The 13,776-nt window shown below is 51.4% G+C and overlaps 1 protein-coding gene across 2 annotated transcripts in view; it reads right to left on the bottom strand.

The window, feature by feature from the left end:
• Pygm (glycogen phosphorylase, muscle associated) overlaps positions 1 to 9,409 on the bottom strand; it is a 14,986-nt gene extending 5,577 nt beyond the window's left edge. Inside the window, exons 1-16 of one of the 2 annotated variants that reach the window (XM_031389439.1) lie at positions 8,859 to 9,409; positions 7,785 to 7,886; positions 7,631 to 7,709; positions 7,448 to 7,551; positions 7,036 to 7,167; positions 5,322 to 5,433; positions 5,147 to 5,229; positions 4,631 to 4,774; positions 4,252 to 4,344; positions 3,906 to 4,052; positions 3,585 to 3,748; positions 2,991 to 3,105; positions 2,318 to 2,419; positions 1,839 to 1,986; positions 739 to 797; positions 483 to 624 (exon numbers count right to left, since the gene is read on the bottom strand). In XM_031389439.1, the coding sequence (XP_031245299.1) occupies positions 483 to 624; positions 739 to 797; positions 1,839 to 1,986; positions 2,318 to 2,419; positions 2,991 to 3,105; positions 3,585 to 3,748; positions 3,906 to 4,052; positions 4,252 to 4,344; positions 4,631 to 4,774; positions 5,147 to 5,229; positions 5,322 to 5,433; positions 7,036 to 7,167; positions 7,448 to 7,551; positions 7,631 to 7,709; positions 7,785 to 7,886; positions 8,859 to 9,101 (1,969 nt within the window). In that variant the 5' untranslated portion in view covers positions 9,102 to 9,409. Of the gene's footprint in view, positions 1 to 482; positions 625 to 738; positions 798 to 1,838; positions 1,987 to 2,317; positions 2,420 to 2,990; positions 3,106 to 3,584; positions 3,749 to 3,905; positions 4,053 to 4,251; positions 4,345 to 4,630; positions 4,775 to 5,146; positions 5,230 to 5,321; positions 5,434 to 7,035; positions 7,168 to 7,447; positions 7,552 to 7,630; positions 7,710 to 7,784; positions 7,887 to 8,106; positions 8,282 to 8,858 lie in introns of those variants that run through there. The other variant, XM_031389440.1, reaches the window with a different exon arrangement.
• Between the last annotated feature and the right edge of the window lie 4,367 nt (positions 9,410 to 13,776).

Raw genomic sequence — 13,776 nt, 5'->3', positions numbered from 1 at the left:
GTTTTTCAAGACAGGGTTTCTCTGTGTAGCTCTGGCTGTCCTGATACTCTATAGAACAGGCTGGCCTCGAACTCAGAAATCCGCCTGCCTCTGCCTCCCAAGTGCTGGGACTAAAGGCATGCGCCACCACCGCCTGGCCCATCATATCATTTTTTAAATAATTTTTATTTTATTTTCTGTGGATGGGGCATTTTGCTTGTATGTATATGTACCACACACATGCAGTGCCTGTAGAGACCGGAAGATGGCATCAGATCTCCTAGACTGCAGTTATATTACAGAAGGTTGTAAATGGCCATGTTGGTGCTGGCAATCAGACCCAGAACATCTGAAGAACAGCCAATGCTCCTAACCGCTGAGCCATCTCCCCAGCCCCTCCAATTTTTCTTTACCCTGACCATAGGCCAGGAAAAGATGGCTAAAGACCCCCCCCCATCCCCTGGCACTAACTAGAGCTGCCCTGCAGCCACTGCCGCACCCACCTTTCTCAGCCAGTGAGACTCGGTAGTTCTCCAGGAAGATGACTCGGAGGCGATCTCCTACCGCAGGGTCGTGGTTGACCACATCCCCAATGGCAGTGATAAGCTTGATGATCATCTTAGCCATGTGGTACCCAGGTGCAGCCTGTGGGTCAGTGTGGGGTCAGTGTTTTACCCTCCTTCCCAAACCTTGCCTTGATCTTGTGACTGCCCAGGCCTATGTTCAAGACCCAGGGCCAATCTGCCATAGGTTTCTCACCTTGCCTCCAATCATGATAGTCCTTGGCACCACAAACCTATTGGGCTCCCTTTTGATGCCTGTAGAGAAGAGAAGCATCAGGCCTGGGTGTTTAACAACACAGGCAGCCACAGGCAGGGCTGGGACATGGATAGCGCCAGCATGGGCTGGTCGTTTTGTTCTGTGTCTGTCAGGTCTCCTTCACTGAGCCTCCATTTGTTCTGAGATGTGGGTGTTATGGTTGCTGTCCGCTTGACAAACTCTAGAATCACCTGGTGGGGTGCGGGGGGGGGCAGGGGCAGGCCTCTGGCCATGTTGGTAAGGGATTGTCTTGATTATATTAATAGAGGGGGTGACACTTTTCTCTAAGTGGGGTATTCTATACTGTGTGAGACTGGAGAAAGCAGAGCCAGCGAGATGGTTTAGCAGGTAGAGGCACTGGCTGCCAAGTCTAATGACCTGAGTTCAAACTCTAGGATGCACAAGGTAGAAGAAAAGAACTAACTCTTGAACCCTTCACAGGGGTGATGCATCATGGCATGCATACATACATACAACACGCAACAAATAAGTAAATGTAAAAAAAAAAATTATATACGAATGGAGGATCTGACAGGATAGCACATGCCTTCAGCACCAGCACTCAGAAGGCAGAGACAGACAGATCTCTGTGAGCTCAAGGACAGCCTGGGCTACATGGTAAGTTCCAGGCAAGCTGAGGCTACATAGTAAGATCCTGCCTCAGAGAGAGAGCAAGAGAGCAAGAGAGAGAGAGAGAGAGAGAGAGAGAGAGAGAGAGAGAGAGAGAGAGAGTGAGTGCACCACTGGCATGCATGCATTCTCTGCTCTTGACTGAAGATGGAATGTGACTAGCTGCCTTGGCCTCCCCACAGTGGCAGGCTGTAATCTGGAACGCTGAGCCACACAACCCCCTTTTTTTCTTAAGTGCTTTTGTTGGAGAATCTTATGACAGCAACAGGAAATGAAACTAAAACGTGGGAATACCACCACATCATCTAAGGGTAGTCACCAGCCCCCAGAAGATGCTGATGTAGCCGCTGGTGGCACTCTGGAAGAGGCCAGGCCCTGGGGACTGAGTCAGGAAGGTCCCAGCCACTCACGGTTATACAAGGTGATGATGTGAAGGCAATTGAGAAGCTGGCGCTTATATTCATGAATCCTTTTCACCTGGACGTCAAAGAGGGAGTTGGGGTTGATGTGCACTTTGTATTCCCTCTCGAGGTATGCAGAGAATTTCAACTTGTTTTCCTACAGATTGAGGAGGCAGAGGGTTCACCAGAGGTGCTTCAGCTTCAAAACAATCCTACAGACTCACTGTTTCCCCCTCATATAGACCGGGAAAGCAGACGCTATGAAGCTCGCTACGACTTCCCTCAGCCCCTGCACCAAGGCAGACATTATTAATCATTGCTGACATTCTCTCCATGATAGCAGATAGCCTCCCACTACTGATGGCCTGGTAGGAGAGATGGGCTCCAGTGGCTGCTCCTGACTCAGCCGTCAGACCCCTTCCTGTCCTCTCCAGATGCAGGAGATGTCCCTCCTGAGACAGGAGTCCCAGGTTTTGGGGCCTCCCCACCTGTTTCACTTTGGCCACATCACGGATGAAGGCTTCATCATCCACATAAGAGAGTAGCTTGCGCAGCTGGTCCAGGTCTGAGATGTACTCCTCACCAATGCGCTGTGGGAAGACAGCTTTTAGCCAAGACCAGCCCATCCTGGCCTCCATCTACCGGGCTGACTAGACCCTTCCATCTTGGACTTCTCCCAAAGCCACCTAGCTAGAGGAATGTGAACGTAGCCATCTTCCACCCGCACTAACACTGTGAACGTAGCCATCTCTCACCGGCACTAACACTGTGAACATAGCCATCTCTCACCTGCACTAACACTTGAGCCCTTCAGTGACTGCTCCACCTGACCCCGGCAGACCTCCTGATCTCTGCCCTTTCCTTCTGTTGGCATGACCTGGTCTAGCCTCCCCTCCAAACCTCTGCCCCTTTGCAGTCCCCCTTCAGATGTAGCAACACGTTCCATTAGACTGTGAACTCCAGCAGGTTGGCCTCTATATAGCTAGGTCCTCTGCTAGCCAGAGAGCAAGCTTGTTCAAGTCAGAAAACAGGGCCCCTTCCCCCAAGTGGATGCCAGCCTTGGGAACACAGTACAGGATTGTAGTCCTGAGCTGGGGCCATTGCATAGGGAGCTACCCACTTGACTATCTTGTAGTGACCTCTATTTGTCCCATCCCTCACCTCAGCAATGACCTCCGCCAGGCCAGGGTTACACAGAACCAGCCAGCGCCGAGGGGTGATGCCATTGGTCTTGTTCTGGAACTTGTGAGGTTCCAGCTCATAAAAGTCCTTGAAGCTGCAGGGTGGGATTGGGTGAGGGTCACCACTCAACTCTGAAGCGCCCTTCTACCTGGCAGGTAGGGGTGCTGTGTGTAAGAGGGGGGTCATCTGGGACAGGATTGTACTGTTAAGAAGCTAGTGTGTTCAAGGCCAGCTTGGTCTACAGAGTGAGTTCCAGGACAGCCAGGGCTACACAGAGAAACCCTGTCTCAAAAAACAAAAAACAAACAAACAAAAGCTAGTGTGTTCTAAGAATGGAAGAATGAGTCACCTGCCACCTGTGAGGTGGGTGAGAGGGCTCAATGTTATGGTTGCTTGCTGCTAAGTCTGCCCTGAGTGACCACACAGGGTGAAAGGTCACTCGGGGGAGAGGTCTGCGGAGGAAATGAGAGGAAATGAGAGGTCTGCGGAGGAAATCCTGGCTGGTGTCAGGTGAAGGGGCGGGGTCTGTACGCGGTGGATGTGTGGTATAGCGGGACTTATGGAAAGGCTTACATGGTTTTCTTGAGGATCTCCGAATGGATGCGAGCCACACCGTTGACTGCGTGTGATCCAGCAATGCACAGGTGTGCCATGTTGATGCGTTTCACCGCTCCTTCCTCCACGAGTGACATGCGTCGCAGCCTATCTACATCCCCAGGGAAGGCGGCCGCCACCCGCTGTGCCCCCCAAAGAGCCAAGAGCTAAGACCAGGATCCAGGATCGATCAGGACCCAGGATAATTCTCCAGCCCCGCTCCCTCAAACCCACACACTCAGCCCATAGGCTTCCTGACTTCAAGGCTGGGGGCCCCACTCCCACGCAGCCCCTGCTCACGTTAAGGAACCGCTGGTTGATCTCATAAATGATCTGCAAGTGGCGGGGCAGCAGTGTCTCCATGAGGTGCACTGGCCAGCGCTCCAGGGCTTCAGGCAGCACTGTGTGGTTGGTGTAGGCACAGGTCTTCACTGTCACGTCCCAGGCCTGGCATACAATGCAGGAAGTCAGGACAGATGTTCTCCACACGCTGTGCAGTGAATGGCTCCCCCAGGGCCCAGCTGGGTTTCAGTGAGCTCTCTGGTCCATAGTCCTAGTTCAGCCCACTGCTGACCTTCTTGCTCCCACTAGGAAGGAGACCCTAGGACAGAGTGGCTCCTGTAGGATTGAAGTGGCTGATACCCACCTTGTCCCAGTCCAATCGTTCCAGGTCCACCAGAATCCTCATCAGTTCAGGGATGGCCAAAGAGGGGTGTGTGTCATTGAGCTGGATGGCCACCTGTGGGAGAGGAGGGGCAAGTCAGGATGGGTTCCAGACCAAGGGCTATTGTGAATGCTCCTTGCCCCTTCAGAATCCCCAAAAGGCAAGTTCTGTGGCTGGGCTGGGGCCAGGCATGGTGGCAGCTGGAGCGGTATCAGTATCGCTGGTGCCTGAAGATCCAGAGCTGAGCAAGCCATCCCCCCATACACTCCCAGCCTCCACTCATCTGTGAAGTAAGGCTGGAAGGAGGAGGCTATGGGACTCAAGAGAGAGGGAGACAGAGGCCTTCAGGCCAGCATGCTACCTTATCAGGGAAGGCGTCAAAGTTTGTGCGCACAGGATCACGGCTGCCAAACTTGGAGGACTTGAAGCGCCGGATGATGTCCTGGAGAGTGGCAGCCACCACGAAGTACTCCTGCTTCAGCCGCAGCTCCTTCCCTTCAAAGAACTAAGGTGCAAGGCGGAGTGCAGTTGAGATGGCAGGAGGGGGCCTAAACTACTGTGGGTGTGACCAGGAGAGCCCCTACCACACAATGTCCCAGAGCCCTAAACTGCCCCCACCCAGGGGTCTTTGCCCCACCAAATAACTATAACAGAGGGTATCAGAAAGACATTGATGAACTTGAAGTCCTGTGAGCGTTCCCCAGGAAAACAGTTCTCAGGAAATGTCATACTCCAGCCCCTCCCTCAGGACTCAAAGGACTTGATAGGACACACGGGAACAGTAATAAAGGACTAGGACAGTCGCAAAAGTCCCCTAGCTCCCCTGTCCCTCCCCAGGGATTTGGGCTTCCAGTCTCCAGTCTGAAGGGCGACGCACGTTATCATTGGGGTACAAAACACGTGAGATGTTCTCAGCCAGGTTTCGGTCCAGCACAGCCTGGATGTAGCCGCCGACGTTGACTGAGGGACAAAGTGGGTCAGGGTGAGGCTGGAGCTGGGCATGGGCCAAGCAGGGGTAACAAGGGCTGCCAGCTACCAGCAGAGGGACTCACAGTCCTTGAGGTTGAAGTCGTTAGGTGCCTTGGCCGACCAGAGGCGCATGGTGTTGACAACGTTGTTCCGATAGCCAGGCACAGGAGTATCATAGGGCATGGCCAACACTACCTACAGAGGGTACCTGAGTCAGAAGCTGGACAGGCTGCCGGAGTCCGGCCCTGAATCTGGTTTGTGGGGCCTCCCCCTCCAAGAGCTAAAGTTCAAATCGCTGTCACTAAACTCCGCCAATGCCTGAGGTAGACTACAGTTCCCCGCTCTGTGAGGCTTACTAGCTGGGTTCCCAGGAACAAGTCATGGAGCCTCTATGAGCCTCATCTATAAAAAGAAGCCAGGCCTGCTGGTACAGGCCTGGAATCCCAGCCACTGGAGAAGCTAAGGCCACAGGATCATAAGTTCAAGGCTTGCCTAGGTTACTGGGTAAGTTCAAGACCAGTCTGGGCAATGTAGGGAGGCCCTTGTGAAGTAAAAAATAAAAAAGGGGCTGAGGATATAGCTCAGTGGTACAATACTTGCCAAACAGGTGCAAGAACCTCTCAGTCCTCAGTAAGTAATTACATAAGGCCTCTCCAGCATCCCACGGGAAATCCCAACACCTGCCTCCTTAGACTGTCATGAAGATTTTGGGAAGGGAAAGAGTGACAAATGAAGATGCCAAAGCGAGTCTGTTGGTGGCTGCTCCACAGCCTGGCCTGATCAAATGAGACCACACTGGACTCAAGAGAGGGCTGGGGGATCTCGGGTTCCGGATGAAGATTACACAGGGGTCAATTCTATCCTGAGGTCTTACATCTAAGTAGCCACTGGGCTAGTTTAGCAGTAACCAAAGCCAGCCAGCCCTACCTCCCATGATCTATAATACCAATTTGCTACACAGAACTGCCAGCTACTACAATGCTAGTGGCACCTCCAGAGGAGTCTCTATATGGAGCCTCAGCTTGCCTCCCAGACACCAAGTGACACCCTTGATGGGGCAGAGGGGAATGCATGTGAGAGAGACAGAGGGACTGTCTGAACAGACAGCAGGTCGAAAGCCAGAGGGAGCCAGGTCTGCAACTTTTCCAGCCAGAGCTTACTGTGCCAGGCTGCCTGGGGCACCTGGCACGTGCAGCAGCAGCAGCTCTGACTGGGCCCAGGCCTAGAGCAAAGGGCAATAAACACCATTTCCAAAGGTCCATGGCTTCCCATGCAGCCCTGGAGGAGACTGATAACTGCAGCCACACGTAGGAGGGAGCCACAGACTGGAGCATCCGATCCGGGTGGCCTTTCAGACTCCCTCAACTTGCTGTGTGGCTTTGAGCATGCCAGAGCCACCCAAGAGGCCCCATTTTTTTTCCTGCCTCTCTCTTGGGGCTGCTGCCTTCATTGGGTCCCCGGCACGGATATGCAGAGATGACTACAGTCACTGCTCTAAGTCTTGTGTCCAGGAAAGGAGTGTCAGGGTGGCGTGCTGCTGGAGGAGGGATACTTCATCCCTCCTTCCAGGGTTAAATTTTGCCTGCCTCCTGGCTAGCCCTGGCGAGCCTCTCCCTGCTCTGGCTGTGTGACTCCAGTAACTCTCTTGACCTTTCTGAGCCTGTGTCCTCCTTTGTAAAATTGCAGGGGGTTCAGTACCTGTCCACCTCTTTCCTGTGTCCTGTTTTCTCAGGGAGCTCCCCTCCTTTCTGCCTGTTCTTTAGTCCCCCCAGAATCTGTGGCCGTGTTCATCTTCACCTGTGTGTCCACCCACTTGGCACCCTGGCTGGTGTGCTCCACTCGACCATAGAAGTGCACAGGCAGTGTGAACTCTGGGCGGGCCTTCTCCCAGGGGTTGCCATAGCGAAGCCAGTCGTCAGCTTCTTCCATCTAGAGGATTGGGGAGAACATAGGTGACATGAGCTCCAGGTACTCACATACTGTGAGTAGTGGGTCAGGGTGAGTCTTCCATCAGGACACAGTATGTCCCAAGCATCCCACAGGGGTGAACCCACAGGGGGCTCACCAGGCTTTGAAGCAAGGGACATGAGAAAAGGAAGTTTATCTGGGGAGCTGGGGTGAGTTCTGGACCTATCCAGAGATAGATGACCAAATGGGGAACCTCTCTATTGTTACTAAGCACCACAAGGTTGAGGTCTGGGTGGCTTACCTGCCAGCCCCCACAGATCTTCTGATTAAAAATCCCAAACTCATAGCGGATCCCGTAGCCATAGGCAGCTAGCCCCAGTGTAGCCATGGAGTCCAAGAAGCAAGCTAGGAGTACAGGGAAGTGAGCATCAGGGATCCAACGTAAGAAACTCCTCTGTCCCATCCCCACAAGCTATGTACTCACCTGCCAGGCGTCCCAGGCCCCCATTGCCCAACCCTGCATCCTCCTCGATCTCCTCCAGCTCCTCCATGTCCAAGCCCAGCTAAGGGAAGGGGTGGCAGCCATCAGGCCCAAGTGATAGCATAAGTACCCCCCCAACCTTAAGTGCTTCCCCCACCTGGTAGGTGGCCTCATCACAGGCATTCTCCAAGGCCAGGTTCACCATAGTGTTCTGCAGTGTCCGGCCCATGTAGAACTCCAAAGACAGATAGTAGATCCTCTGCCCAGAGACAGGCAAATGGAGAAGAGGGATCAGGACCACCCCACTGACATTCAGGCAGGAACAGCTGGGTCTGGACCTCTCACCCTCCTACCCTACTGCCAGGCCCCAGCACGTCTCATCTGTCACCAGTTCTTTTCTGTCTGCTCAGAGTAGCTATTTCAGACTTTGGGGCCCAACAGGAAAGAAAGGTGTTGGTCGCTGTATCCCTTTGAAATACCTTTCCATCTGGCTGTTTCCTCTTCTAGAGAATAAGGCTAGCCAGGCCTATCTCAGGGATTAAGGTGCTTGTGGGAGGTGGCAACCCCTTTTGAGGTGTTGTAAAGCAGCTGTGAGTGCTCCCCAAGAAGACGTTGCCAAGGCCCAAAGGAAAAAGTCATTTTCAAGGTCACATGGTGACTCAGGGCTGGAACTGCCTTCTGTCCATGCAATGCTGTTCCCTCTCACCCCTAGGCCTCAGTCCGGAGATGAGCAGAAGCATGAAGATGGTGAAGGCACTGTCTCCCCATTTCCTGGGTCTCTCCCCGCCCCTCCCCCACTCCGCTTGTGGGGTGTTAGGTTCCTGACATTTACCAATGACCCTACCAGATACTTGATACCTGCCATGCCAGCTGCCCCAGCTTTGCCCTGCCTGTGGCACAAGCAGATTGTGCCATGCATACATTTGTTGACATGTCCTTCCATGCCAGGTCCAAATTGGGCTACAGGGGTATACATTTCCTGTTCACCAGCAGCCTCTCCAACCATGTCTAGCACATGTGTAGCCTGCTTACTCTGAGCACCCTTGCATCGCCCTCTTCAGTATTCTGGCTAGCACCCCTAACCCTCCAATCCCAGGCTCCTAAAACAGCAATTTTGCTGTAGAAAACTTGGACCTCAGGAGGGGGCTGCCACATGCTTGAGATGTCTCAGCTCTCTGCCAGGCCCTACTCCCAGCTCATTTCCCACCCAGGGTGTCCCCTCCTGTAGCACCTTGGGGTCCTTTTCGTAGTAATGCTGCTGTGTGCGGATCCAACGTCCCACGAGGTGGTCCCGGACAGTGTGGGCCAGTGCAAAATAGTAATCTCTCGGAGTGGCCACATTGCGATCCTTGACCAGGGTGAAATGGAGGTGGCGATTGAAGTTCTTTTTCAGCTCAGACACATTTTCCACGCCGGCTAAGCCACGCACACTGATTTGCTTTCTCCTATCCTGGTCTGAAAGAGGCCTGGACATGGCTGCGGGAGGGTGGGCCGAACTGAACAGATGAAGGCCTCCTCGCTGCCTCCAACCGGGGAGTGGAGTTGCCCAGCTGTGAGGGGCTTTAAAGTCTGGCTCAGGGCAGCATGCCACGCCTCCCCGGACGTGGGAGGGTCTTGGCCGTGAAGCTCAGGGAGCTATTTTGGGGGCAAGTGGAGAGGAGAGGGGGGAGGAACAAGCTCCCCACAGCCCAGGGAGGGGCGTGTTCACAGCTGACCCACTTCTTCCAGGTTTCCTAAGCCTTCTGGCCTTGTCTACTGGCCCCTGGCTTTGGGAAGATTGGAGCAGGGGGACTAATTTGGAAGGCCTGAGGCTTGCCTAAAGCATTCTGGTTGAGACTTTAAGACATTATCCAATCTGGGCCCTTTCTTGAGCTACAGATGAAAGGTGGGATTGGATTGTGGACCCTCTTTAGAGAGACCAAAGGGTTGTCACAAGTGCAGGACACTTTTTCCTTTCCTCCGAGCAGCAGGGCTTGCGCGTGCCATCTGCCTAGAGTTACCACCACAGGGGCACAATGAAGTGGCTATCAAGCTGGTCACAGCTACTTCTCACTTGGCTGGGACATGGTCCATGGCTGCACAAAGGAGGTCGTGAGCATGGGCAAGAGAACCATAAGCTGAAAATGAGTGTGTCCTAAACAGAGGTGCTGCTAGTACAGAAGAGGCTGGCAGCTGTGAAGTGATCAAGCCCCTGGGTTGCAGTACTGCTGTGGGGGAGGATATTTGCCTGAGGGAGAGAACCACTGCTTTCACCCCACCCCCACCAAAGCCCAGTGCCTCTGAGCTTCCCCCTGTTGCTGTCCTTCAAGGAGCTCTGAAGTGACCTTTTCCAGAGGGATAGTCGGGTTACAGGACAGCTTTGGCTGAGGCTGCAGCCTGAAGCAGGGGCTACTGGGAATTATAGTCCTGTGGTCTGCGCGCGTGTGGGGTGTGTGTGTGTGTGTGTGTGTGTGTGTGTGTGTGTGAAAGACAACAATCCCTAGGAGTTCATGACACAGGATAAATGGGGTGTCACCAGCCTGGAATGTCACTTAGAAAGCTGATACAGTAGGACCATAAGTTCAAGTCTTCTATTTTTAGTTTTCTTTTTTTTTCCTTTTCTTTCTTTTTTTTTTTTTTTTTGTTTTTGTTTGTTTGTTTCAAGACAAGGTTTCTCTGGGTAGCCCTGGCTGTCACAGAGAACTGGAACTCACTCTGTAGACCAGGCTGGCCTCGAACTTCGGAAACCCTCCTGCCTCTGCCTCCCAAGTACTGGGATTAAAGGCGTGCGCCACCACTGCCTGGCTATTTTTAGTTTTCATTTTGTTTGTTTATGGTATTTTAAGACAGGGTTTCTCTGTGTAGCCCTGGCTGTCCTGAAACTTGCTCTGTAGACCAGGCTGGCCACCAACTCAGAGATCCAACTGCCTCTGCCTCTCAGGTGCTGGGATTAAAGGCATATGCCACCACATCTAGCAATCTCAAAATAATAGAGGGCTGGGATATAGCTCAATGCTAGAGTATTGCCTAGGCCCTGCACTCAATCTTTTTTTTTTCTTGTCTTTTTAAAAAAAGATGTACTTATTTTATGTAAGCACACTGTAGCTCTCTTCTGACACTTTTTTCCTCTCTCTCTGGCCCCGCTCACTCCAGCCCAAAGATTTACTTATTTTACGTGAGTACACTGTAGCAGACCTCAGACACCACAGAAGAGGGCATCAGATCTCATTACCGGTGGTTGTGAGCCACCATGTGGTTGCTGGGATTTGAACTCAGGATCTTCGGAAGTGCAGTCAGTGCTCTTAACCACACTGAGCCATCTTTCAAGCCCCTGCACTCAATTTCTACCATCACAAAATCCAACAAACCAACCAACTCCTGGATAGTAGCAAGCAGGTAACCAGAGGCTTTCTCTCCTGTTCCCACCCGGGCTCTGCAGTGGGCAAGGATTGTGTTAGTCCTGTGATTTCAGGGAGCCTCTTCCCTTCCCTCACTCACCCGGACAGCCTTCAGGCTCTCCCTTCTAGTCTTAGACTGTCTCCATTTGCAGCTCATGTACCCCAGCACTATCCTGCTGCGTGTCCATAGGCTGGTTGTATTACTGGACTGAATTTTGGGCTCCTTTATTAAACATAAACTCTTGAATAAAAACCCCTGCCTCGTGAGCTGTTACTTCCTAATTGGGACATGGGGGAAAGAAAGACATTAGCTCCTGCTCCTTTGAGGGAACAGAACCTAGGTTGTCAGGCTAAATTCAAAAGCTGGCTGAGCCTCTAAGGTAGTAGGCTGACTGAGGGGAAGAACTGGGTGTTCTACTCTGAAGGCCAAGAAGTTGGATAACTACAAGATGCTATTGAACTGGGCTCTGGGATAGCTAAGTGGTTTCTGAGAACTTTCTGCCATCCAGCAGGTGGGGTTCTGGAGTCCCCAGGCTGCTCAAACTGTGTGGCCTAACCTGCAAGCCACTCAGGTCTTTTCAGGCTAAGCTCTGACTGCACCTACCATGGGCACAATGTCCTGCTCACTTCCTGGAGCCAGGTTATCAAATATAGCAAGCAGCCAGGAAGCAAACGCAGATGTTTACACAGACGGAATGGGAATATAGCATGGACGTTTTTTCTGTAGATTTTCCAGTGCCTAGAACCTTGTGTGTATTAGGCAAGTGCTCTACCACAGAGCTACATCCCCAGCTTTTATTCCATTTTTAGTTTTTTGTTTTTCCCACGTGTAAGAGGTTTAATTGAGCCGGGCAGTGGTGACATACACCTTTAATCCCAGCACTTGGGAGGCAGAGACAGGTGGATTTCTGAGTTCGAGGCCAGCCTGGTCTACAGAGTGAGTTCCAGGACAGCCAGGGTTGCACAGAGAAACCCTGTCTCAAAAAAACAAAAAAACAAACAAAAAAAAAATTGAGGGGCTGGAGATGGCTCAGTGGGTAAGAACACCGACAACTCTTCCAAAGGTCCGGAGTTCAAATCCCAGCAACCACATAGTGGCTTACAACCATCTGTAATGAGATCTGACGCCCTCTTCTGGTGTGTCTGAATTCAGCTACAGTATACTTACATATAATAAATAAATAAATCTTTAAAAAAAATTGAGAGAGGGGGCAGTAGCAGAGAGAGAGGAGACCCCATTTTTAGTTTTTTAAATTGTATTTACTATTGTGTGAGTGTGGGGTACACAAAGGACAATTTTGGCAAGTTGACTGCTTCCTTCTACCTTGGGTTCCAGGAACCAAACTCAGGTAGTCACCAGGCTTGTGCTTTTACCCAGTGAATCATCTTGCCAGCCATGTCTTAGTCTTTCATAACTCTCATTTTTTTTCAGATGTTTATTAGTATTATGTATAGTGGCTTTCATTGCATCATGCATATTATATATATATATATAATGTATTTTGATCATATTCATTCCCCTTACCTCTCTTTTAATGGATCTCACTTCTGATTCTCAACTACGAGTCTGCTTCTGTCGTGTGTGTGTGTGTCTCAGTGAAAACCACTAGGGCACTAGGGCTGCTGGCTTATAGAAGCAAGGGTGAAAGGTCTTAACCAGAGCATGGACATTTTTTTTTTTTAAAAAGATTTATTTTATGTATGTGAGTACACCAAAAGAGCCAGAAGAAGGCATCGGATCTCATTATAGATGGTTGTGAGCTACCATATGGTGACTAGGAATTGAACTCAGGACCTCTGGAAGAGCAGTCAGTATAACCACTGAGCCATCTCTCCAGCCCCAGGCATGGGCATCCTTTTTGTTTTTTTGGGTTTTTTTTGAGACAAGAGTTTCTCTGTGCAGCCCTGGTTGTCCTGGAACTCACTCTGTAGACCAGGCTGGCCTCGAACTCAGAAATTCACCTGCCTCTGCCTCCCAAGTGCTGGGATTAAAGGCGTGCACCACCACTGCCCAGTGAGCATGGGCATCTTAACAGTGTCTACACCACTTCGAGAATGTCTATTCCCTCCCTCAGCAACCATCCAACTACCTATTTATCATTAGGGAGGATTGGGGCCTTGTTGAGTCTCATCCCCTTCCAAGCCAGGATGTTGGCAAGACCAATCTTATGTAGGAAATCACAGTTGCTGGGGGCTCAAGACTGCCCTGAGGACACGATACCCCACTCTATCCTCCAGCTCCTATCTGTTCTACCACATCCTCTAAGCCTTGGGGTAATGTGAATACATCATTTATGACTGAGCATTCAAGTCACTTACCCTCAACATTTTGACCAGTAAGGAGTATCTGCAGTTACCACTGTGCTCCCTTCCCTCCCATGCAAAACAAAGCCTCTGGGGCTAGAGAGATGGCCCAAGCAGGTAGAGTACTTGCTGCTCTTCTTGAGGACCCAAGTTTGGATCCCAGAACTTGTCAGTAGCTCCAGAAGATCCAATGCCCCTTCTGTTATCCTGGGGCAGTTGCACATGGCATACATGTACACATGCACAAAAGTAAACTTGCTGAGCGTGGTGGCACACACCTTTAGTCCCAGAACTCAAGGCCATGCAGATCTCTGCAATTTGATGAGACCATTCAGATAATTTCCCTAAATTACAGCAGTTGTTTCCCAAGTAGGACCTAAATGCTCCTTAATCATGAGCATTTAACTAAGCTTACAGTACCGTATGTGAATTTCTTCCTGTGGAGGTCTCAAATTTCAAACAGTGGCT

The sequence above is a fragment of the Mastomys coucha genome, unplaced genomic scaffold, assembly GCF_008632895.1.
Source record: "Mastomys coucha isolate ucsf_1 unplaced genomic scaffold, UCSF_Mcou_1 pScaffold21, whole genome shotgun sequence".
Classification (NCBI taxonomy): Eukaryota; Metazoa; Chordata; class Mammalia; order Rodentia; family Muridae; genus Mastomys; species Mastomys coucha.
The sequence above is the reverse complement of the archived record's forward strand: the minus strand, read 5'-3'. Positions and strand labels throughout refer to the sequence as shown.